Source organism: Lytechinus pictus, chromosome 14 (assembly GCF_037042905.1).
Source record: "Lytechinus pictus isolate F3 Inbred chromosome 14, Lp3.0, whole genome shotgun sequence".
Taxonomy (NCBI): Eukaryota; Metazoa; Echinodermata; class Echinoidea; order Temnopleuroida; family Toxopneustidae; genus Lytechinus; species Lytechinus pictus.
Genome location: NC_087258.1, coordinates 21,861,785 through 21,887,540, shown reverse-complemented (window position 1 = coordinate 21,887,540; position 25,756 = coordinate 21,861,785). Strand labels below are relative to the sequence as shown.

The following is a 25,756-nucleotide window of genomic DNA, read 5'->3' as shown; positions in this document are numbered from 1 at the left end:
ATGTTAAACTTGACTGAACTACATAATGTTAAACAATGTTAATTCCACAAGTTCAGGGAGGAATAAAGCTCAATTTCAAATGACATGGGTGAGAAAATCAGAATATTTCATATTTCAGATAATAAAATACAAAAGAAATAGTGAGTGCGTGATGTCATCAGTCCCCTCATTTGCATACTGGCCAGGATGTGCATATAATTTTTGTGTGAAATTAAGCGAAACTTTTAACTGTCATAACTTTCTTATTTTACATCCGATTTTGATGAAACTTTCAGTGTTATGATTGTTGGATTTTTCTCTTTTTATTCAAATCAACTTTTTGTCGGGGTGGACTGTCCTTTAATACCAGAACTCTCTCAGGCATGTCAGGTGTGAGCAATGGGCAATCGGCTCGACAGCAACCCTCATAATAGCGCCTGGCAAGCATATCGACTGATTCAAGTACAATTCGAACGGTGTTCAATCTAAGTCTACTTCAGACGTCTTGCGATAAAGTATTGTTGAACTTTCTTCGTTATTCCAACATGGGGAACCAACCTTCGAAGAAGAAGAACATCGTCGTTTACGTGAAGACGGGCGAACGGATCGGCATGGGCACGGACGACAACGTTTTCGTCGTCCTACACGACGAGAACGGACAACGGACCCGCAAGATCAAGCTCGACAACCTGGCCAAGAACGACTTCGAGTCTGGCCAGCTTGACAGCTTCTCCGTCGCGATCGAGAACGAGGACTTCGGGGACCCTGCCTACCTCGAGCTTCGCCGGGACAAGGTGGGGCTCCACGATGACGAGTGGTACTGTGAGTTCGTCAGAGTTCTGAACGAGAAGACCCAGAGACTTCACATGTTTCCTATCCATAGGTGGGTTCGGGATGGCTACCCTATCAAGGTCAATGAACACGATGCTGTCCTTCCGCAGGACGACGAGAACATCGTCCAGAGACAGGAGGAACTCAAGAGGAAGCGGGCGATGTATACTCCGAAGTTCATGAAGGCAACGGGTATGATCATGGTGAGATAAGATTTGTCCCCTTTTCATTACTATAGAAGCTTGGGCAAAAATCTAAAGAATTCTGTATAATGTTAATAATAATAATGATAATAATAACAATAATTATGCATATGTTTTATATAGCGTCTTTTCCATTTTTATTAAATGATTGTATTTACATCTTCTTGGGCTGTTATGATTTTGTTCCTAAGCTTCCTCTTTAAGATTTGTTTTTCACTTAGCCCATACAGTTATGTCCTCCATTGATTTGCTAAAAGTCCCTTACTTATGCGTTCTAAAATTAAAATCGCCTTGATTAATGTATGGCTTGCAGAATTTCATCATTACCTTACTTCGATTGTTTTTAAAAGAACCGAACGGTCAATCTATATTTTTTACTCCCATTACTTCTCGTGAAATTATGATCATTGTTAAAGATTTGAAAACTTAAAAAAGCTCTGGGTATGATAATATTACGAATTTTCTTTTGAAGAAGACTATAAATGAAATAGTACAACCGCTAACTTATTTATTCAACTTATCTTTAATAACTGGGGTAGTACCAGAAAAAATGAAAATATCAAAGGTCATACCGATACATAAGAAAGGTAATACATGATATTGGAAATTATTGTCCCATTTCGCTCTTAAGTTCTTTTTCCAAAATTCTCGAAAAATTAATATACTCCCGCACTGTTAATTTTCTAAATAAATATAATATTTTATCGAAGGTTCAATTTGGTTTTAGAAAGAAACATTCAACTACCCATGCATTATTAATATTTAGAGATAAAATAGCTACATCAATAGACGCCTTTTCTCATACTGTTGGTTTATTTCTGGACTTCTCCAAGGCCTTTGATACAATTAATCATGACATTCTTATTTTCAAATTATCACATTATGGAATACGTGGAAAGGCCTTGGAGTGGTTCAGAAGTTATCTATCTAACCGTCAGCAGTTTGTATGTATTAACAATCAAGAATCTCATAAAAAACTTATTACATGCGGAGTGCCACAGGGGTCTTTACTAGGCCCTTTATTATTTCTCATTTACATTAATGACTTTCAAAATTGTTCTAATATTCTTTCATTCCTTCTGTTTGCAGATGACTCTAATATATTTATCTCTTACAAAAATCCTCAAACTCTCTTACAAACACTAAATCATGAACTGATTTTTTGGTTCTTAACTGGATACATTCCAATAAATTGTCTCTAAATATCAATAAATCAAATTATATCTTATTCAGTAATACGATCGCTGATTTACCCGGACCTGTATTTTTAAACAACACACATCTTGTAAAGGTTGACACGACAACATTTCTTGGCGTATATATCGACAGTAAATTAACTTGGAAAGCCCACATTAATCACATTAGTAAAATTATATCCAGAAATACTGGTGTCATCTGCAAACTTAAGTCATCTTTTCTCACCCGTGTCTTGTTATGTTTATACTCCACTCTAATTTTGCCGTATTTAAATTACGGTATCCTTTCTTGGGGGAACAGTTCAAAACTTCATATAAATAAAATTTTATTTATCCAAAAAAAGACTAATAAGAATTATCAATAATACAAGTTACCGGGCTCATTCTATGCCACTCTTTTATTCATGTAATGTTCTACAAATCCATGATCTTTATGCATTTAACCTTGGAATATTTACGTTTAAACTCTCAAGAAAAGAATGACCTACTACCGTATCTTCTATATTTAGAAAGAATGACGAGATTCATAGCTATCCTACTCGTCAAAGTCATTATTATCATCTTCCACGTACTCGTACAACTTTTTCACACAAAACAATTATTGTCACAGGTCCATTATTTTGGAATGATCTACTAACCGACTTCAAAGATTGCAATTCTATATATACTTTTAGACGTAAATTGAAAATTTATATTTTAAACAAATGTCTAAACGACAATTCATCGGCTCCCTAGTGTTCCTCTTAACTATTGTCAGTCCACCTCCCTTTGCTTTGTTTTGTTTATTTTTTTTTTATCTCCTTTCTCTCGTTTTTTAAAGGAAATATATATTTTTTTCTCTCTCTCTCTTACTCTTTCTTTTCTTGTAACATATTGATATTAAAACAAGTTGACAATTACTTATAATTTTATTAATAGGGAAACTATAAATTACAAGCTCCGCTTTTTAAATAGTTTGCCCTTCATATTCTCATCTTATTGATATATCTGTCTCCAATCCAAACGTTCAATTGTATAACATTTGTCTGATTTATTATGAATTATGGTGATGTATTGTATTATCAATGATTTACTGTCTTTCGATGGACGTTACAGTGTATTTGATATTTGATGAGATATGAAAAATAAACCAAAACCAAACTAAAAAACTTCTTTATATTTTATGTAGCTCTTGTTATAAAAGCTCAACGTGTTCACCAATTGAGTAGTTGGAAACCTGTGTAGGACTTAGATAACTTGAGTTTGAATTAATGCAACCCCACCTAACACACACCCACCCCCACACAAACAACGTAGTCTTTTGAAATATACAGTGCTAAAAAGTTAGAACTCCACCAGGGAATGAAAATATATAGTGTTCCAAGTTCTGCCATGTTTTAGATTAATTTCGATAAAGTGTTCCAAGTTTTGCCATGTTTTAGATTAATTGCGAAGTTAGGTTATGAAATTCAATAAAGTTTGTTTGAGTTTATGTGGGCTCGCCGAACATTGTAGTGTTGTAATTGTAATTGTTGTCTACTTTCACCACTCTGCATGAAGAGGTGCACTTTGTGAAGGGGTTCACTAACTTTTAAAGTAATTATGATGTTTCTACCCTGAAACTGTTCGAATGGGAACCCGAAGTTTCCACTTACCACACATTAGATTACCCCTTTGTGTGGAATGCACTCTCTTCCGTAGCATCATTCATCATCTGTAAGCCAGGATAATTGAACCAACCCCAAAAAATACAAAGAAAACAACCGAAGGGGAAATGTTATGAATCATTGAAAATTATGCATTTGAATAATGGAATGGGAATTTGCTTTTAGCTGCACAAGTCAATGTAAGAAGAATGAGGTAGTTTAGAATCGAAATTCAGCCTATTTGGGGTGGGAAGGGGGGGGGGGAGATAGGGTTAAAGGCTAGGAACTTTTTGTATTACGTTTCCGATCTTTTTTCGTGATTAATAATTGTGTAATATACCACTATTTGTATGATTATGTAGGGACGGTGCAACTGGGACAGGGCCGAAAGCTTATGATTTTTATTTTTAGTATTAAAAAGAGACAGGGGAAGAGGGGGAGAGAGAACGGTATAAAACAAAAGTTATGGTTCCCTTTTATCAAACCGTCGATTGTCGTCGCCTTTATGTTGTCTTGCCCCCCCCCCCCTTCCCTTCATACAATCCTGGCATCGTCTCTCTTGAACTTGTCATAGACATTAATGAAATCTAAATCTATTCGCGGAATCAATGAGGAAACATACATGCATTGTTTGTTTACTTATTTGCTTTTATTACTGCGTTAAAACAATAAAATACACAATATCTAAATCCATTCTAGGACACCTCGGCAGACCGGCAGCACCATGATTGATCCTGATCCTGCTGAGTAGGGCCACGCTCCCGTTCTCATTTGTCAATTTCACATGTATAATTTTATATGTATTGTCATTTGTTTTTAACGGAAATAAATTCAATTCAATTCAAATCAATATCAAATGTGCTTACACAAAATATCCATAATAAAAATACAGTCACAATACATGATGAAAAAAAATACGATGTGAGCTTAAACTTCACCTTTTGATTATAAAAACATGAATGAACGAACGCAGGAGACCGCCATCGAGGGCGGTTAGCTTGAAATTGAAGGCGGCCTTATCATGATCGGGTATTAAAGTTGTTTTACAAAGAATATTTTATTTCTCTTCACTTTTTTCTCATTTCATATACTTAGACAGCAATGCATTACTTTCATTTTGTTCAATATTAAAATCTGCATTTTGGACAGTAAAAAGGTCCACCGCTATACAAAAACTATTATCATTTTCTCCGGATAACAATAACAGGACGCGAAAATCAGAGGGGCATTTTATTCTATTTTTTGTGTGGAAAGGGTTCTTATTTTTCCTTTACGGGGCGTTGAATTAAACACATATTCATATATAATGTAAGTTTACAGGGGGACATGGGATGATATACAGCACTGCAAACTATTCCATACTTAAATAAAGTCTGAAATCCATGGGCGGGGTGGATAAAATCAAACACAAATTCATATCTCTGCTATATAATGTATGTTTATAGGGGCACGGGTTATTGGTCTTGTAGGGTATTCAGTATATGCACTTCCGGTGGGTGACGTAGCAAGACATAAAGCTATTAGTTATCAACTCTACGCAGATATATATCTTTTGACCCTAAACCTGCAGGAGACCTTGAAAATGCCCTTGATAAAAGGCAGAGATGCACACTAGACACCAAATAGTGGAGAACAGTATAGCTGCCTCCTCGCACAATCAATTTTTGAAAAAAAAATGCCTCACATTCAACTTAATATTGATGATCTCAGTATTAATCCTTTAGAAAAATGTTAGAGCCAAGGTGTATATTTTGATAAACATATGACCATGAATGATCATATTTCTACTGTTTGTTGTACTGTCAGATATATTTTTAGGAACATAACTAGAATTCGTAGATTTATTGATCAGTCAACTGCTAACCAAGCCATACACTCCTTTATCGTCTTGTTTTCTGTATTAAATGGTCTTTCCTCAGTACCAGCGGCCCACTTAACTCGTCTCCAGCGCCTCCAGAATTGGGCCGCGCCTGTTTTGTTTCGAAGTACACCTTGGCACCCCCCCCCCTCGAACCCCAGTTGCATAATTTAAACTTGCTCCTCCGGGGGGGGGGGCACTTATATTGACGAGTGGATACCACGCGCGACCAAAAAAAAAAACAGTAAAAAATATTTCTTTTTCAAGATAGGGCGCGTTACGTACAAAACGTAATAAGGGTGTCAAAAACACTAAAATAATGAAAAAAGGGTATCTTTATTTTGCTAGTTTAGGGTCAAAATTTGCGAGGGTATAAAAAAAAAACCTAAAATGCTTCATAAAGGATGCACTTTTTGCCCCAACAGTCAACACTACGTGGCGATTGGGCGAGGTGTGGGAGGTGGGGCCGTACTAAACACCAAGATAACCATCGTCCGGACATACAATTAAAATATCGCTGTACTTGTGTAGGGGTTCAATTCAGGGAATACTTGCCAAGGGTATCGTTTTTTTTCTTCAGAATATGGAAAATACTTGTTTAGGGTGCTCTTCGAGACCCCATGGTCGCGCATGTTATCCACTCGTCAATGGAAGTGCCCCCCCCCCCCCCGCTGGCTCCCTCTCAGACAACGGATCATTTTAAGCTACTTTTTTTGGCATACAAAGCACTCAATAACCAAGCCCCAAAATATTTGTCTGATCGTGTAGAAATTCATGTCCCGGGTAGAAGAACTAGATCATCCGAAAACCCACTTAGATTACCATCATCCAACTAAACGAAAACTGACCGGAGATGGAACCTTCACTGTTGCATCCTCAATGGAATGGAGCAGTGGCGTACCAAGGATTTTCCAGGATTTTCGTCAGGGGGGGGGGGGGGCAAAAATGTCTTTCAAGCTCGTCAGGGGGGCAGGGATACATGCATGGGTGGTGGCTTGCATGGGTGGTGGCTCGTCAGGGGGGGGCAGACTTCCCCTCTGCCCCTCCCCCCCCCCGTAGGTACGCTAGTGGAATGGAGCGAACTCTCTCTCTCACATTAAGACAATCCCCAATAGTTGAATCATCTAAGATGTCCCTAAACACCTTTTTTTTTTGTTCCAGACAACTGCCTTCAATTTATATGTATGTCATTCTGTATTTGTTTTTGTATCAATTAGGTAGCGCTTTGGGCCATTTGGGTAAAGCGCGTAATAAATTAATGGGTATTGTTATGATCTCCTGCACTGAGAACTTTTTGATTATGAAATTCATTGTGGAATTGGTTAAAATAAACACGTATTTATATCTCTGCTATAAAAAGTGCTATATAATGTAAGTTTACAGGGGGGACATAGGATGATCTCCTGCACTGAGAACTATTACATAAGGTCTGAAATTCATGGGGAGATGGGTAAAATAAACACGTATTTATATCTCTGCTAAAAGTAAGTTTACAGGGGGACATGGGATAATCTCCTGCACTGAGAACTATTACATAAGGTCTGAAATTCATTGTGGAGATGGGTAAAATAAACACGTATTTATATCTCTTCTATAAAAAAGTGTATATAATGTAAGTTAACAGGGGGACATGGGATGATCTCCTGCACTGAGAACTATTACATAAGGTCTGAAATTTATGGGGAGATGGGTAAAATAAACACGTATTTATATCTCTGCTAAAAGTAAGTTTACAGGCGGACATGGCATGATCTCCTGCACTGAGAACTATTTGATTATTACATAAGGTCTGAAATTCATGGGGAAGATGGGTAACTGAAATGTGCCGTAAAATAATAATAATAATAATAATACCAACATGCTTATATAGCGCATATCTATCACTGCCAAATGCGTCCCTATGCGCTTTATTGGATTACCCTGGCTTTAGCCTCGCAGCCTTTTACAACGCGTTGGCATTTCAAGGAATAAATTCCTGCCCGGTACCCATTTATCTCACCTGGGTCGAGTGCAGCACGATGTGGATACATTTCTTGCCGAAGGAAATTACGCCATGGCTGGGACTCGAACCCACGACCCTCTGTTTCAAAGTCCGGAGACTAATCCACTGGGCCACGCTCCACATGTACTCTCTGAAGGGATCTGAAGAAAGCACACCCTGAATATTCTTTCGAATTTTCTGGTAAATTTTCACCTTTTCCTTTGTTGGATTTTCGAGTCATCATCTTTCTTGAAAATTCCAATAACCTGAACAGGGGTGAAAGACCTTTGGACACACTTATAGATCTTTCAAATGCTCTTAATCAGTACCGATTAATAAGAGGATCGAATAATATTGCCAAATATATCAAGCAGAGCAAGAAATATTTTCAAAAAGTGTCATTTTAATGTCATACCGACTGGTAAGAGACCGGGACTTGTTGCTTCAGGCGCCTAAGTATTCAATTTTGAAAAAGGGACCTACGTCATTTGAATAGGCGAATGTTCAATTGTGCAAAGCATCGGACCACAAGTTCACCTAAAACGAAAATACGGTTCAGGTTAGTGATTTTAGAGAAAGGTTTCCTATTCTCTAAACACCGTCGGGACTACCAAACAAAGCTTCTTTTTTAAAGTCTGTCGCTCGACTCTCTTTCAAGCATTCGATAGGACCTCGAAATTTGAATGGACCAATGTTCAATACAATAAAGCATTGGATTACAAGTTCAGTTAAAGGGATGGTCCGGGCTGAAAATATTTATATCTTAATACATAGAGTAGAATTCACTGAGCAAAATGCCGAAAATTTCATCAAAATCGGATAACAAATAATAAAGTTATTGAAGTTTGAAGTTTAGCAATATTTTGTGAAAACAGTCATCATGAATATTCATTAGGTGGGCTGATGATGTCACATCCCCACTTTCCGTTTTGTTATGTTATTACATAAAATCATAATTTTTTCATTATTTCATACTTGTGTGAATAATATGTCTCCCTTATAATAAAATAAGTTGCAGCAATAAATATCTAATGCACTAAATCAGTTTTCAATCCAATTTTTCTAGTTCTTGGAGGAAAAAATTTGAATAAACCTAATTTCATATAATAAAATACAAAAGAACAAGTGGAGGTGTGACATCATCAGACCACCTAATGAATATTCATGACGACCGTTTTCACAAAATATTGCTGAACTTTAAAATTCAATAACTTTGTTATTTGTTGTCCGATTTCGATGAAATTTTCGGCATTTTGCTCAATGAATTCTACTCTATTTATTAAGCTATAAATACTTTCAGCCCGGACCATCCCTTTAAGGTCAGTGATTTTAGAGAAAGATTTCTATTTCTCTTCATTGTGTTCATGGGACCATGCATGCTAAGAGGCCCAATACAGGTTTACAGGGGTTCCGAATTTTTCAATTTACCTATCCACCCTTGACATACTAGTATTAAAATGAAAATATCCTTTGCATTTACCATGTCTACTGTTGCGTTGTCTTAAAGGGAAAGTTCACCCTAACAATAAGTTTGTTTTACTAACAGCAGAAAAATAGAGGAAAATATAGTGATGGTTTGTTGAAGTCCCTTAAAGAAAAGGATGGTCATGAATTTGTAAGGTTTTTATTTTGTTACGTCACAGACGAGCGCCTCCTCCGTATGTCGTGTGATATAAATTCCCCAAGATGTCCTTTTCTGGAAAAAAAAAAGGTGAGCCTATTTGTGCAGTATATCTACCATCAGACACATGTCATATCCCATTCTGTGATAAATATATTTTTATTTTTTATGTTCCATTAAATATAAACACTGAATTAAATTTCACGATAGGCCTATATTATTTGGGAAAAGTTAAAAAATCGAAATTCATACTCTTATAATAATACGTTCAGTTTGCATAGCGCAGCTACTATAATTGCATAAAACTCTACTGCGATACTTGGTATCATTACCCCGGCTGTAGCTGAGCCGCCGTATAGGCGCTAATATAAAGCATTCAAGGAATAAATCATACCGGGTGCCCATTCACCTCACCTGGATCGAGTGCAGCACAATGTGTGTAAATTTTTTGCTGAAGGAAAACACACCATGGCTGGGATTCGAACCCACGTCCCTCTGTTCGATGGATTTTCGTCAAATCTTCAACAATATTTGTTTTCTTATTTCTCTGCTTGCATTTAAAAACAGGGAGGGTGAACTTCCCTGACTCACCCATGAATCAAATAAAAAGTTTTTTTTTAATCATGAAGATAACTTTCCACTTTTTAATCTCCATCCCCTCCCCTTCCCTTTTTAGGAGGCCAAACAAAAGAATATCGAATTCTTATTCGCTCCAAAAAAAATATTGGGTAAAAGTGCTCCATGAGGGTAATTATGTGTCCAACCAACATTGGGCATTTCTTTTGGGCATTTTTATTTATCCAGTGTGATGAAAAGTTTGCCCAGTCTAAAGTAATTGTTGCTTATTTTTTTAACCTTACTGGACAATATGCTTCCCGCATTGGATAAAATACTGCCCCAAATTGGTTGGACTCATAATATTATAATTACCTCCGTGGTGGTAAAAATTATACCCAATATTTTTTTTACAGTGTTGGCGGGAAGTGATTTTCATGTTTAACTTTTGCCGTGGTTAAGGTTATCCACGCTATTTTATTCATGAGTCCACTCTTCAAACAGTGGACTCATGAATAAAATAGCGTATCTAACCATGGGAACAGGCGTCAATTTGGCGCACTGTGACAAAAGCGCGCATCAGCATTGGACAAGTTTTTATACACGTGCCCGATACGCGCTAAATAAAGCGTAATTTATACAGGAAATCTGCATAAACCATGGATTCAACCGTGGGTTTTCAGAAACCACCTTTGTGAACCTCAGGCCAATGTGTTTATGGTTTTCATCAAGCAGTTTGGAGCTAGGGTTGTAAATATTTTACTTATCGCTCAATTTTTATTTGTATTTTGGGGCCTGAGCTCCCTTTGAGTATTCTGACTAATGCTATTTTTTTTTTCAGGTTGAGAATCTTCCAAAAGATGAAACGTTTTCGATCAGTCATCAGGTAATATGAATTACGATACAATGAACATTGGGTAACGGGTATTAGCATTATTATTATTATCATTATTATTATTATTATTATCATTATCATTAGTAGTAGTAGTAGTAGTAGTAGTAGTAGTATATATTAGTAGTAGGAGGAGGAGGAGTAGTAGTAGTAGTAGTAGTAGTAGTAGGAGGAGGAGGAGTAGTAGTAGTAGTAGTAGTAGTAGTAGTAGTAGTAGTAGTAGTAGTAGTATATAGTAGGAGTAGCAGTAGTAGTAGTAGTAGTATTAGTAGTAGTAATAGTAGTAGTAGCAGTAGTAGTAGTAGTAATAGTAGTAGTAGGAGTATTAGTATTAGTAGTAGTAGTAGTATATAGCAGGAGTATTAGTGGTAGTAGTATTAGTAGTAGTAATAGTAGTAGTAGCAGTAGTAGTAGTAGTAGTATATAATAGTAGTAGTCGGAGTAGTAGTAGTGGTAGTAGTAGTAGTAGTAATAGTAGCAGTAATAGAATAGGGCCTATAAGAAGTGTAGTTTTTTATGCCCAACAATTTTTTAAACGTGCCTGTCTTAATTTACTCATTGTTATTTATGGACATTTTTATACCTCCACTAAGCGAGGTACTTGTCTGCGTTTCTTTTATTAACTTCTATAATTTATCCATTCTGCAAGTTTTACTACAAGGTGTAGAAAACAGTTTCGTGTCGCATCCTTTTCTTTTAAATGTGTTTCTATAACTTTCAAACATTTTTGTTTAACTTTTCTTATTATTTCCCATTCAGTGGGATCTCAAGTCCCTTGGAATGAAGCTAAAAATGGAAAATCGAGTTGTCGGATTCACAACAGAAAGATTTGAATCCTTACAGGATATGGAGGAGATCTACAAACCGCCCCACTTCCCAAAGCCTCACGTTAGTTTTTCACTTTCAATATATAGTTGTTACATTGTTGTTCAGTACAGCTCCTTATTTCCAATTTTCATATTTTCGAAAAATGAATAGTTGGTTATAATTTCAGATGTCACTTATTCATTAGTTATTTTCTTAGTAATATACATTATTGATATTTTGACTATCGAACCCTCTGAATAATGAGCGTTATTTCGTTTTGGGGGAATTTCGGACCTTGGCAATAATGAATCTCAGTGGCTTATATATGGGGGAGGGGGGTGCTTGGGCCGCGTTTGCCCCCCCCCCCAAAAAAAAAAAAAAATAAATAAAAATAAAAAAATAAAAAGTTGTCACGACCAAGAAAAGGTCGGTATAACGAACCTTGGGAGTAATGGACTTTATACAGACAACTGTTGCCGGCCAAGTGTTTTTATTTACAATAATGTTTATGCATTATGCTCACGATTTCATGGGTAAAAGAAACTATGCTGATCCTCTTGTTCTGTTGAAATGTGTTTGAATACTAGATAATGGATAATTGGAAGTCGGATAAAGAGTTTGGTAATCAGCGGTTATCAGGGTGCAACCCGACCGTGATCAGACTCTGTACCAAGATACCATCCAAGTAAGTTAGGCTCCGAATTGAAAAAAAAGGATAACATTAAATGATTATAATGATGATTATAATGATGATGATGGTGATGATGATGGTGATGATGATGGTGATGATGATGATGATGGTGATGATGTAGATGATGATGGTGATGATGATAATGATGGTGATGATGATGGTGATGATGATGATAATGATGGTGATGATGATGGTGGTGGTGGTGATGATGATGAAGATGATGACGATGATGATGATATTTGATAAGGATGATTACAATAATAATCATACTTCTGAAGTTCTGATGATGCTGATAATTATAATAATGATAATTAAACAATCATACAATGATTATAAACGTAATGTCTTGTCTTGTGTTAGCAAAAAGGACAATCGGGTGCGAATCCAGCATCAGATTCTACAAAGCATGTTCATGGGCCCAATTTTTTGGGGACAATAGTAACTCTATTATTCTTGTGCATGAGCCCATACATTTCTTTGTCGTAGTTGATGCTGGATATAGTGACAATGATTAAAATAAAATTAATTTGGATGAAAACACGACAAGCAATGTGTTGTTTTCTAAAATTTGCCATTCCAATTCTCCTTTTCTAATCAAATATACATCATTAATGCCATTGAATTCAATATTCCTCCTTAGATTGCGTCATTTGCTCCGGTCTTAACTTCTCAGAGTTAGAGTCAGGGGTGTTATAGAGCCTTTAGTTCAGAATAACGTAAAGATAGGATTTGGGTTTATTGTCTTTTGAAGGTAAGATTTTATATTTAGCTTTACGCGCATATTTCCATCGGAGCAACTGTCGCCAGAGCAAATGTCATGGAACTTTTAAATTGTTAATGCATATTGTTTCTTTCTGCACATAACTCTAATTAAGTCTGACGATCCGCTTTTTTCTTTCCTAGTTTCGCATTGGATGAGAAAGAGGTTGAGCCTCTTCTTGAAGGCCTAACGATACCGGAAGCGATAACAAAGAAACGATTATTCATTATCGATCACAAGCTCCTCCAAGACCTGCCATGTACAGACGGCCGAAAAGTAACCATAACATTCTTTTTTTTTTTAAATCGGCAAACGAACAGGCATTTTTATACCTCAGTCACATTTCCCCTACGGCCGCCGTACGGCAGGTCGAAAACAGCTGTTTTAGCTAATTTTATTTAAACCACCCATATGTGGCTGGTACAAAAAAAAATGTTAAAACGACTGTTTTCGACTCGCCGTACGTCGGCCGTAGGGGAAATGTGACTGAGGTATTAATAATAGCTCCACCTCAAGTCCTCAACTATTCATATCTGTCCAGGTTCATAACCAATACTGCAACTTTCTGTGTAGAGTAGTCTTGTAATATAGGCCCATTTAAAAGATAACACACCAAATCCCGGCTCAATGCATTCACATTGCTACAATTACGTTACGAAGTAACAAAAAATGAACTTCCCTCCCCCCCCCCCCAAAAAAAAAAAAAAAAACATTTTAGTTTTTCTTCTCAAACAAGATTATAGGTTACTTCATCTCAAAGTTTCATTTTAAGACTGGCCATTTGAGACTAGTCAATGAGAAACAACAAACAATATTCGTCAGTACACCAGTTCGTAGTTCCACTCTGCGCATGATCAGAAGATTCTGCGCATGATCAGAGGAAGGTAATTTGTACTAAAGTGACATGGTGGTTTAAAATTCAATGAGATAAGCACCAAATTCGATGTCTTTATTATTCATACATTCTTTTGAATTGTGTTTTTCATTCACATCCACAAAAAATGCGTCAACGAATGACTGGTATATTTCACAGTTTGCCAAGTACATTGCACAACATCCTCTAGTATGCATTCAAAGTAGAAATGCAACAAATAACTTCATAGAGTGTTCATTGATGTGCTATTCTAGTCACCTGGTCTATTCAATTTCTTCATCCCGCTATGTAAGGCATGCATACGTAATATCTTGCTTTGAAATCTACCTATCTTAATGAAAGAAAAATGAAAGGTCATTTAACCAAAATTGTCCCAGAAGTAACTACGAACTGGTCTATACTCATTCAATTGTCCCGTAGGCTTATCCCTTTCATTGTAGGCCTGTATGGTTTAGATTAATGTTCGTTTTGAAGGCTCTATAATATTACTGGGTAGGAAATTCGATTATCAAATAATACGTGAAGAACATAATTTAATGTCCACGGATAGTTTTTTCTTTCACTCTTTTTTTTACCATAAATCCGTCAAAATAAGAGAATGATACATTCGCCCGGAAATCTGGATGAACGTTTTCTTTAATATAAGACCCGTTTTGAGCGTGTATTCCATTATGATGTGTGAGAAGATATGCAATACATAATAAAAAATATCTAGTAACGTGAATCCAATAGTAACAAAAAGAAAGCCGGACCATTATTACTGCAGGGGCCACGGAAGCGGGGAGCCCCCCCCCCCTTCCCCGCCCCCACTTTTTCTAAAACCATGTACAAAAACATAAAAATTACCAAACGATTGTGATTTTTTTTGCATGGTCAGCCCCCCCCCCCCACACACACACTTTTGGCTCAGCCCCCCACTTTGAAATCCGTTTGGCGGCCCCGGATTAGTGCCATTGGATTTTTGATTAATTTGAAACAGGGACGGCACTACAAACCGGATAGGGGGCGACCGATGTGATATTTTTTCTCAAAATAGTAGTAAGAAGGGGGAAGAAGAATGAGAAAAAAAGCTAGAGGAATAAATTGGATAGATGAAAGAATAAACATCGAAAAAGGTGTCTGCATCGTCAATAGTGAAGTTTAATATCTTTTGGCCATGTTTTAACCCTATAAAAATCCGCATACTAAGACTTACTAATACAGACTATTATTGAAAGAAGATATTATGAATCAAATGTCTCCTTTTTAATCTGGTGAATAGTTGCTTCTAGAAAACAGAAACAAAGGAAATTTTACGATGTTGAAACTTTTTTTTTTATACTAGATTTGTGCGCCCCTTTGTCTTTTCTTCGTCAACAACGCCAAGTATCTGATGCCGGTTGCTATTCAACTCAATCAAGTCCCCGCACCGAATAATCCGGTAGGTTAATTGAGACGACAATTACAGCATATAGATGCATGCATGACCATACACAATGAGAGGGGGAGGACGAGGAGAGAGGGGGGGGGGGTCAAAATAAAACCCCATTCTACAATTACAAATTTTGACGAAATTGTGTACCTATACATTAATTGACTCTTAGATCATCTATCACATTAATTTACGTATTGTTGTCTCCACCTCTTGGTAAACGGTCTCAGGTTAAGCCAGGTATAGATTATGGTGATGATGATGATGATGATCACGGGCATAGGTGCCGCGACCGGGGATCGAACCCCAGACTTTCCACGCATATAGTCAGGCGCCTTAGACCACTCGGCCACAAGTGCACACCTAGTTACCTAGAATGCGTAGGCCTATAGCATTTTTCATTTATTTGAATGCAGGATAAAAGAGCGTTGCTGATTAAATGCCTTGCTAACGGGCATAGGTGCCGCGGCCGGGGATCGAACCCCGGACTTTCCACGCATAGTCAGGCGCCTGCCTTAGACCACTCGGCCACGGCACTTGGCCTATCATTGGTAATAACGTAATAGATTTGATCGGTTTGGAGTCCGTTTCACCGGTGTAACGGTAGCACAACGCTTCATTATTACAGGTGTTTTACCCGACCGACCCGGAGTATACCTGGCTCTTGGCGAAGTGCTTCTTCAACCTGGCCGATGCGGCCATCCACGAGTCGGGCACCCATCTTGGCTTTACCCATCTGATCGGTGAAATCGTCGTCATAGCAACGCATCGTTCTCTCTCTCCATCGCATCCCATCTTTCGTCTTCTCGCTCCCCACTTCATGTATCTAGTCGCCATCAACAAGTAAGCTATATAAGATCCTTGTGCTCTTGCCACACCAACGAAACCGATTTCAATCCGACCGATGGTAAGTCATTGGTGATAACGTAATAGCTTTCATCGGTCTGGAGTCCGTTTTGCCGGTGGAACTGAAGTAAATTGTAGGCAAGAACTAATATAATGAACACCAAAATGCTAATGAAGTTGGTATTTTTCGTTTATAATGGTAATTATGATGACAATGATGATGATTTTATCGTTGTTGCTGCTGCTGATGATGATGATAATTTGTAATATAGCAAAACGCACGGAACTGAAGATTTGAAAAAAATGATGAAGACAAAAACGCCCGAAAAAACAAGAGTTAAAGAAGATACAGAAACAAGAAAAATACACATAGGGAAACCCTTTTTCAAGGAGCAAATTTGCAATGGGGACTAGACCTGAATTTAAAAAAAGACAAGGTACAACTGTTTTCATCTACTATTGATGCTGTGTTGGAACTAAAGAATATTAATTCCCCAAAACTGGACACATTTTTTTTTCTATTTTAATGAATTCCTTACTTTTTCAGCAAAGGAATGGCTCCTCTGCTTGGAAAGGGCAACTTCACTGACGAAAATATGATAATCGGCGCCACGGGAATGGCGGAAATCATTAAACGTACATACGCTACATGGCGACTGGACGTAGAGGGCTCCCTCGAGACTGACCTTCTCGTGCGCGGTGTCTCTGACCCTGAAGTGTTACCTAACTACCACTACCGTGATGATGCCTTGCTCCTGCGTGAAGCAATATCAGACTACGTCAAGGAAGTCGTAGACCATTATTACGGTAAAATAAACACAAATATAATTGATCATGTCCACTGTTTGGAAGAATATAGGACGATGGTTCTCACAGCATTGTTGGAAAGCAGCTTTAGAAGAATACCCTTTTCTGTTCAGTGGTAGGATTAGTCATTCTTAATGCCGAGCTCTATATTATCCATTGGTGGCCTTTTTAGTCTTGCATTGCATAGGCCTATTGATGTAAGTGTGTATAGAAGAAGACATACGTAATGTGAAACTTTGTTGCTGTGTAACCTTTATGTGATGTTTTCTTTCCATTTTCTTGCCTATTCTTCTTGTAGATCATCCTAGGAAGATAGCTGCCGATACCGAATTACAAGAATGGATCCGATTCATAGGTACCAAACCAAGATTTGAGGGAGAGATCATTGGTCACATGAAGGTAATTAGATGAGATAATTATGCTTAGAATCTGTTTTAGATGAATCATATATTTTTCATATATTTTCCGATAAATACATTTATCCTTTTTGACTTTTGCAGGGTCTTCCTAATGATGGCGAGTTCAAAACAGCTGAAGAAATTGCCACCGTGGTAACAGACTTCATTTTCATCTACAGCGCTGGACATGCCGCATCAAACTTTGGCCAGTATAATAACTATGGTTTCCCGCCCGCCTACCCTATCTGGATGAGTGGATCACCGCCAGAAGATAAGGTATGATACACCAAGGATCTACTTCGTTTAAAAAATTTGTTCCAAAAGGATACTTTAAAAATAAATATACGAAATTTTTACCTGAAAGAATTATAAATGAGTAAAAAGTTTGAGTGGCATAAAGGAAATTCTCTAAATTATATTATTGCAGCAATGGCATTGATCATTATAGTCCTAATGTCCCGTATTACCTCTGTGCTATTAATATGGGAAGCAAAAAATGAAAAATTGTGTTTCATTGTATATTTTTTTTTATGTTTACGTCTTATGCTTACTGTGCTCAATCTCAATCTTTTAATGGTGACGATAACTTGTGTATTCTTCCCGGATAGTTTCGAATGGTTTAAAGCACGTTAAGTGTGAAATAAACCGATAAATTCAATATCTATTGTGGGGTATTTATGGCCAAATTGCCCGGGGGGCCACTTCCATTGACGAGTGGATACCATGCGCGACCACGGGGTCTCGGAAAGCACCCTAAATACGTATTTTCCATGTTCTGAAAATGCACCCCTTAACAAGTATTGGCGTCTGAAACCCTACCCTTAACAAGTATTGGAAACAAAACTATACGCTTGGCAAGTATTCCCTGAAATGAACCCCTAAACAAGTATACAGCGATATTCTATTGTTGTGTCACGGGTCCGTCGGTCGTCGGTTTTTACCTAATTCACACACCATTTGGTTTAGTACGGCCCCACCTTCCTCACCTCACGCAAATCGGGTCTCTAAACACGTAGTGTTGGGGTAAAAAGGACATCCTTTATACAACATTTTAATTTTGTTTTATTATCCCCGCAAATTTGAGCCTAAACACGTAGCTTTCCTAGCGAAATAGATACCCTTTTTTCATTATTTTTCTGTTTTTGACACCCTTATCTTAACGTGCCCTATCTTGAAAAAGACATCCTTTTTACGTGTTTTTTTGGTCGCGCATGGTATCCACTCGTCAATGTAAGTGGTCCCCCCCCCCCGGCCAAATTGGCTGTCCATAGTTAAACCATGTAGGTCCATGGTTAAACCACATCTTTAGGCCAGAGCTTCAATTGAACCCGAGTTCAGAATACGGGGAGGCGTTTCATGAAAGGACCTGTTAGACGTTTTATCCGACAGTAACCATAGGAACTGGTGCTTCGAATCTCAGCCAATCAAAATCCAGAAAAGCTGTCTGAGATATATAACAGCTTGTCACATGAAAATGTTGCTGAAACACTCTACAGGTGGTTACTTTCTGTTTTCAAACTTTTCTTTTTGAAGACTCCTCGCTCTGAAGCTGACATTGTTGAGCAGTTACCCAACAAGAAACAGACTTTGGACATTATGGCGTTCATGAGGCTGTTGAGTACCCGAGGAAGCAAGCCACTCGCAGACTTCGAGGTCCAGTACATGCATGGCCCAGCATACCAAAAGGCATTGAAAAAGTAGGGTCAATCTTTACATTTTGTCGTGGCTGCGCGTGCTACTAGGGCGACCCCTGCCACATGATTTTCGAGTAGTGAAAGGAAGGGGGGGGGGGGAGTAAATTGAAGAGGAAAGAACGTTAATAGAGTTCTAGGTTGTATACCTCAATTGCCACATTTTAATTTACTTCCGATCCCCATCTAAATACCGCCCCTACTCTATAAGCCAGTTCACGGTTAGCTCATGATCAACTTTTCTCCAATGACCTTTGTGATTTTTCATTAGGATAAGCACTATCAATTTCAAATGTAGATGTTGCGTAAGCTTTACCGGTAGAGTATTCAAATTCTAAGAACAAAAGGCATTGTATAGACCAGGTGACTAGAATAGTACATCAGGGATAAAGTTTGGAAATCTGTTTTATTGTCTGCCTTTGGCACATTTGACTATTGTTTAGGCTACTGTCAAATACCAGTGATTATGAAGGCTCTATTTATTACTCTTCAGCTTGGATGTGATGAATATTTTGAAAGGAATACATGAATAATCATCAAATCACAAATGCCTATGTCAGTGAATTTGAAAGCCACCTTCATGGTTGTCTCCAATGACCCTTTTCTGCTCGTGCGCAGTTTACAACCGTGAACAGGCTTATTGCATTGGCATTTGTAATTTGAAATGATGCTAATGCTATATGCTGTTGGCAATGGTAATTACTAAAAATAAGTTTTCAAGGTTATATGTATCCAAGAATGGCAACAAGTAGGACCCTATTATTATGATATCAATGATGACGATGGTAATTGTGGTGATGATAATGATGATCATTTTTATGATGATGATTAGAATATTATTAATAGGAAAGGCAAAGGAAATATAAAACACGAATTGTTTGGATTGGTCACTAAGTCTTCAACGTGAGACCATTAATTGTTACCACCATTTTCATTTTTACTTCTATAGGCCTATGTTTGTGGGTTTTTTTCTATACACGTACATACGAAGACAACTTTCTGTTTAACTGATTGCACCTTTATAAGATCTTACACCTTTCAAAGTTTGGACAAATAATGTTTTAAGTAATCGGGAGAGTAAACCTATGCATAGCCTAATGAATATATTAATTCTGTTCATGACCCCTCCATCTGCATTTACAGATTCCGAGCTCAACTCAAACGCATTAGCGACATCATTGACCAACGGAATGAGGAGAGAGAAGAGAAGTATCTCTGGCTGCATCCAAGAGAAGTGCCAAACTCTATCACGATCTAGATCTTCGACACTCAGTCTTAGAGTAGTGACCGTTTACCTTTAGTTAAAATTGAAATTGAATTTGATGATGGCATCATGATAGGTTGACTTAATGACTGAATGGATAGATGGATGATTGAATGAATGAATGAATAAATGAATGAGTAAATAAAGGGATGAATGAAGGAAGGAAGGAATGAAGCTAGGAATAAATGAACAGATCGATCGATTGATGGATGAAAAGACCAATGATTGATTGACTAATTGATTGATTGGTTGATTGATACTGTTTGGGCTTTTTAACCGTGTATAAATAAAATCAATCTTATCTTTCTTATCTTATCTATCTTATCTTATCTTATAATCTTATCTTATTGATTGATCGATTGATGAGTATGTTATTTTGTTTGGTTGATTAATTGAATGGTTGGTTGGTGGATTGATAAGACAAGAAACATAAAGATATAATGTAAATCATATGCATGTACTTAAGACAATATATAGCAAATGAAAGCCAAAATCTTATCCATCTTATATTATCTATCTTATCTTATTAATTGATCGATTGATGAGTATGTTATTTTGTTTGGTTGATTAATTGAATGGTTGGTTGGTGGATTAATAAGACAAGAAACATAAAGATATAATGTAAATCATATGCATGTACTTAAGACAATATATAGCAAATGAAAGCCAAAATGGCTCTCTATTTGGCATGTCATTCTTATAGGTAACAGGTATTTAAAGGAGAATGAAACCCTTGAAACCAGCTGAATCCATATCAAAGAGAAAAATCAAAGAAACATATTAGTCCAGTCAATCTAGCCAGAATAGGGGGGTAACCCACCACTAATTGCAACACGAGATATTCCACTGAAATGCTTTCCAGGAAGGTCCCCTTAACAACATACTAAAAGTCCCAAGAAATCCAAGTAGTAGAAATTTATGAAATTTGCATATTATGCAAATTAGCCATGAAAAATTAGAAAAAGAAGGGTAATAGTCCAAAGATTACAAATTAAATGTCCAAAACAATTTAATTTGAATGGAAATTCATGATAAATAACTGAATTCAATGTTTTTAATCAAAAGTGCAAAAATTTCTACCTCATTTACATATTATGCAAATAAGCATCCTTATATGGAAAAAATGTCAAAATATTGTGATTTTTCTCATATAGACTGCTTGAAAACATTTCATTAATGTTGACATTAATATGCTACTATATCACTAAGCATGATAATTCATCACAATGCCTGAAAATTAATTTGCATATTATGCAAATTAGCCATTTAAAAATAAATAGAAAATGAGGAAATTATTCCAAAGATTACTTAAATTAAATGTCCACAGCAAGTAATTTTGAACAAAAGTTCATGATGAATAAATAAGTTCAATGTCTTTATTTAAGAAAGCTAGCTAATCTGCCTCATTTGCATATTATGCAAATAAGTAACCTTATATGGAAAATGTCAAGAAATTTTGATTTTTATCACATTGACTGCAGTGAAAACATTTCAGTTTTTCAAATTAATATGCTGCTATCACTAAGCATTCAAATCTATCCTAATATGATTTATATTCAAGGAAAAATACTAGAAATATATTCTTTGCTTCCTAAGCGTTAGTCTGACAAGATGATGGGATTGGCAAGAACAAAGCACAGTGTTTGAATTGGTGCGTAGTTTGTTAGAGTTGACAACCCTTTCATATATGGTTGGGAACGACTTAGACTTTCTTGAAATTTCACCGCATAAACATGATAAAAGGAGGCCAGGAAAAGCAAACTTATGGCAGGTAAGATCTGATGAGTAGTCTCATTAAGAAGTGCAGCAGAGATTCCGTCTGGCCTAGTAGCTTCATGCAGGTTGTTTTCTTTAACAATTTCTTCAGTAGTCTGGCTACACATGCTTGACTAAACAATATGTTATCTGGCCATATCTGGGTCAGGACTGGGTCCCAGGACTTCAGCGTCATCATCATCATGATCAGTGGTGAATACTAAGACTAAAAATCTTTGCCTTCCTTTAATAATGATATTCCAATGTAGTCATAGCTATTGATATTAAGGGCTCCCAACATGCTAATTGTTACAGCCTGGATCATTGTCAACCCGGTCAACAAACTACACTCTTAAAAATGTTGGGCAACATACGGTCCACACAACAATTGGTTAAAACTTTATCCAATTCTGGGTAGTTTTACACCAATACTGTGTAGTTTTCACCCAAAGCACACATTATTGGTGTAAAACTACCCAGAATTGGATAAAGTTTTAACCAATTGTTGTGTGGACCGTATGTTGCCCAACATTTTTAAGAGTGTATGTATTATAGGCTTGTCTACAAACCCTCTTATGGTCCTCTTTAATGCATTGTAGCAATTCTGAGCTTTACCTTACTGATGCTTTTGGAGCTCTAAAATGTGCAAGCCTTCCTAGCCTTTCTCTAAAACTCTTGACATCTTCCGACACAACTTATGTCCATTGTTTCATTGAGGCAACTTGTGTCGGAAGAAGACATGGTTGACGGTGTGTTCTTGTTAAAGTCCTCTTGATTGGCATACAGTCTCCTATGCTCGACTTGTCGGATTTCAGTACAGAGAGTTGTATGACTGTACAAAGTACATCTGCATGACACTATTAACGTGATTAAAGTCAGCATTCCTCCAGAAGAACATCCTTAGTCGTACCATAAAATGTTTATTCCTCTAGATAACCTCACAGTATACCCATGAGTAGCACATTGTGGCAAATAAATCCTGGAAGTGGTACACACTGTCTAATCAATGTTGGATGGTATTTGATGGTGATGTTAAGGATGTTCCATTATGTTGTGTCCTCTTGTTGGAAAGGCAATAATCTGGCTTAGTCCTCCATCTGGTTTGTTCATTGTCTCACTGAGGAATTTCTGTTTATCATAAATATCAGGACTTACTTAGAAACTATAGCTTTAATATTTGGAGATGGATGCCATAGGAGATTTATCAAAGAGGAAAGAACAGAACATGGATGCTTCATCATGAAGCAGCAACTGGATTCAGCAAGAACGTCTAATCTCGATTCCTGTATCTGAGAAAGATGCCTATAATGCACTTTAGGCCTTCATCATGAATTTATGGCTTTCATGTCGCTCGTATAGGCAAATGCCCATTGTTACTCTTATTAAGCATGCCCAGAGATCTTGTGATCAAAGCAAGTACTCATATTCACCACCAAGACAAGTGATGATGATGATGGGTTCTTGTAAACGCCGGTATCCGCCACAGCTGGGCGCTCATGGCGCTTGCTCAAAAATAGGAAATATCTCACAAATTTCAATGTCTTCAAACAGTGCTTAGGATCATCATTCAGTTCAAGTACTGTCCTAGTAATGCTACAAGTGAGTTATTCTTGTATTGGGATAATGTTGGAGTGGGGAACAGAAAGGTCTTCAGGTAAGACTCAAAAGTTGATTGGGTCTCTGCTCTCCTGATAAATTGGGGAAGGCTATTCCACAACTTTGGTCCAGAGATGTAGAAGGCTCTGTCACCCCAGGTTGTGTGGCTGAGAGATTCCCTCAGCAATGCTTGAGCTGCTGATCTGAGACTGCGTGTTGGTCTATGCTGAGATAAGAGCTCTGAGATGTAGGGTGGAGATTTATCGTTAAACGCTTTAAATACAAGGACCCCAAGTTGATAAGCTCATGGTGTGCTACAACATGGACCTATTACAATAGGTCCATGGCTACAAAGACCAAATATTAGAAGCTAATGGGCTTTTATTTGTACGGGTGTGACATCTTGTGCTGATCACTTGGCAATCCAGGAGTTGCTAGCGTGGACTATACTCGCAAGAAACGCAAAGTCTCTACAAAGTCAAGAAGAGAGCAAGACTTGGATGGAAATAATGAAGCATTCAAGCAGTGGGATCTATGTAGAATGGACTCATCATTGTACAATATGAGTGGGGTAACTGCTCATGACAAAAGTAAACATCAACCAAGCAAGAAGTGTAGGGAAGGTCATCATGGTTAATACACATAATCTATATGGAATTTTAGAGGAAAGTATCACTTATGTGTTCCTTGAATATTTATAAAATGTCGGATGCTTATTTGCATAATATGTAAATTACACTTCGGATATTAAGCTGATTATTAATGTATTTGCCATTCTTAGTGATCACATCATATTGATCCAGACTGAAATGTTTTCATAACTGTTTTTGTGAGAAAAATCAAAATTTCTGGATTTTTTTCCATATAAAGATGCTCATATATGCAAATGAGGTAGATTTATTTACGATTTTTTATTTAAAAAATAAATAAATTTGTAAAACTTATCATGGGCTTCAGTTCAATTCGTATTGATTTCTGCACTTGATTTCCAATATTTTGATTATTTTCCTTATTTGTAATTTATTATGGCTAATTTGCATAAAATGCAAATTTTGTGATTTTCCTATATGATTGTATATTTAAGGACTTTTAATATGGTGTTTAGGAAACCTTCCTGTAAGGTATTGCCATATTTCAATATCAATAGATAAAATACTTGCAATTTTTGAGGGATGTATCACCAGAGTGTTTTCTTGAATATTTATAACATGTTAGATACTTTTATTTGCATAATATGCAAATTACACTACAGACACTAAGCTAAATACAAATGTATTCAACATCCTTAGTGATATCAGCATGTAAATTCCAACATTAATGACATTTTCAAGCAGATAATGAGAGAAAAATCACAATACCTTTACATTTTCCATATAAGGATGCTTATTTGCATATTATGCAAATGAGGTAGATTTTTTTGCACGTTTGACAAAAAACATTGAATACGGTTATTTATCATGAATTCTCGCTCAAATTGAATTGTTTTGGACACTCAATTTGTAATCTTTGGGCTATTTTCCTTATTTTTCTAACTTTTTATGGCTAATTTGCATAATATGCAAATTTCATAAATTTCCACTGCTTGGATTTCTTGGGACTTTTAGTATGTTGTTTAGGGGACCTTCCTTGAAAGCATTGCAGTGGAATATCTCGTGTTGCAATTAGTGGTGGGTCAAACCCTATATTGACTGGACTATATTGTTGAAAGTTTGAGGAAGATTGAATGAATAATAAGAAAGTTATAAGCATTTGAATATTGAGATCACTAATGCCATGTAGATCTTCCCATTGGCAATGCGACCAAGATCTGTGATGTCACACACGTACAACTCCCTCATTACTTTAGTACTTATTTCACTTATATTCTCCCTTTTATAGAGTCTATCACAAGGTGAGGTATTCTCTTTATATGAGAGGACAAGTACAGAGGTTTCACAACATTATATCATTGATGAATCGTTTGTCATATGATTAGAATGAGCAAAAAGATATGTTTTGGGGTATATTTTCAGTGTCCAAAAGGGGAGAGTTGTTCATCTGTGACATCCTTATATCTTGGTCGCATTGCCAATGGGAGGATCTCCATAGCATTAGTGATCTCGACATTCAAATGCT

The 25,756-nt window shown here is 36.9% G+C and overlaps 1 protein-coding gene across 1 annotated transcript; it reads left to right on the top strand.

Annotated features, from left to right (window-relative positions):
- Positions 1–406: 406 nt before the first annotated feature.
- Positions 407–21,346, top strand: LOC129276477 (polyunsaturated fatty acid 5-lipoxygenase-like). Its single transcript, XM_054912856.2, has 12 exons — positions 407–1,013; positions 10,691–10,735; positions 11,501–11,629; positions 12,136–12,233; positions 13,143–13,275; positions 15,198–15,293; positions 15,913–16,127; positions 16,678–16,937; positions 17,236–17,336; positions 17,438–17,611; positions 18,869–19,032; positions 20,170–21,346. Exons 1-12 carry the CDS (start codon positions 525–527, stop codon positions 20,282–20,284), a joined length of 2,019 nt encoding a protein of 672 aa, XP_054768831.2. The 5' UTR covers positions 407–524; the 3' UTR covers positions 20,285–21,346.
- Positions 21,347–25,756: the final 4,410 nt, after the last annotated feature.

What these genes read in the sequence shown, in the direction of transcription:
- LOC129276477 (XM_054912856.2), top strand. Translation starts at nt 525, where the DNA reads ATGGGGAACCAACCTTCGAAGAAGAAGAACATCGTCGTTTACGTGAAG. An exon ending in CCCACTTCCCAAAGCCTCAC is followed by an intron (nt 11,630 to 12,135) that starts GTTAGTTTTTCA and finishes TTTGAATACTAG; the next exon opens with ATAATGGATAATTGGAAGTC. An exon ending in TCCCCGCACCGAATAATCCG is followed by an intron (nt 15,294 to 15,912) that starts GTAGGTTAATTG and finishes TCATTATTACAG; the next exon opens with GTGTTTTACCCGACCGACCC.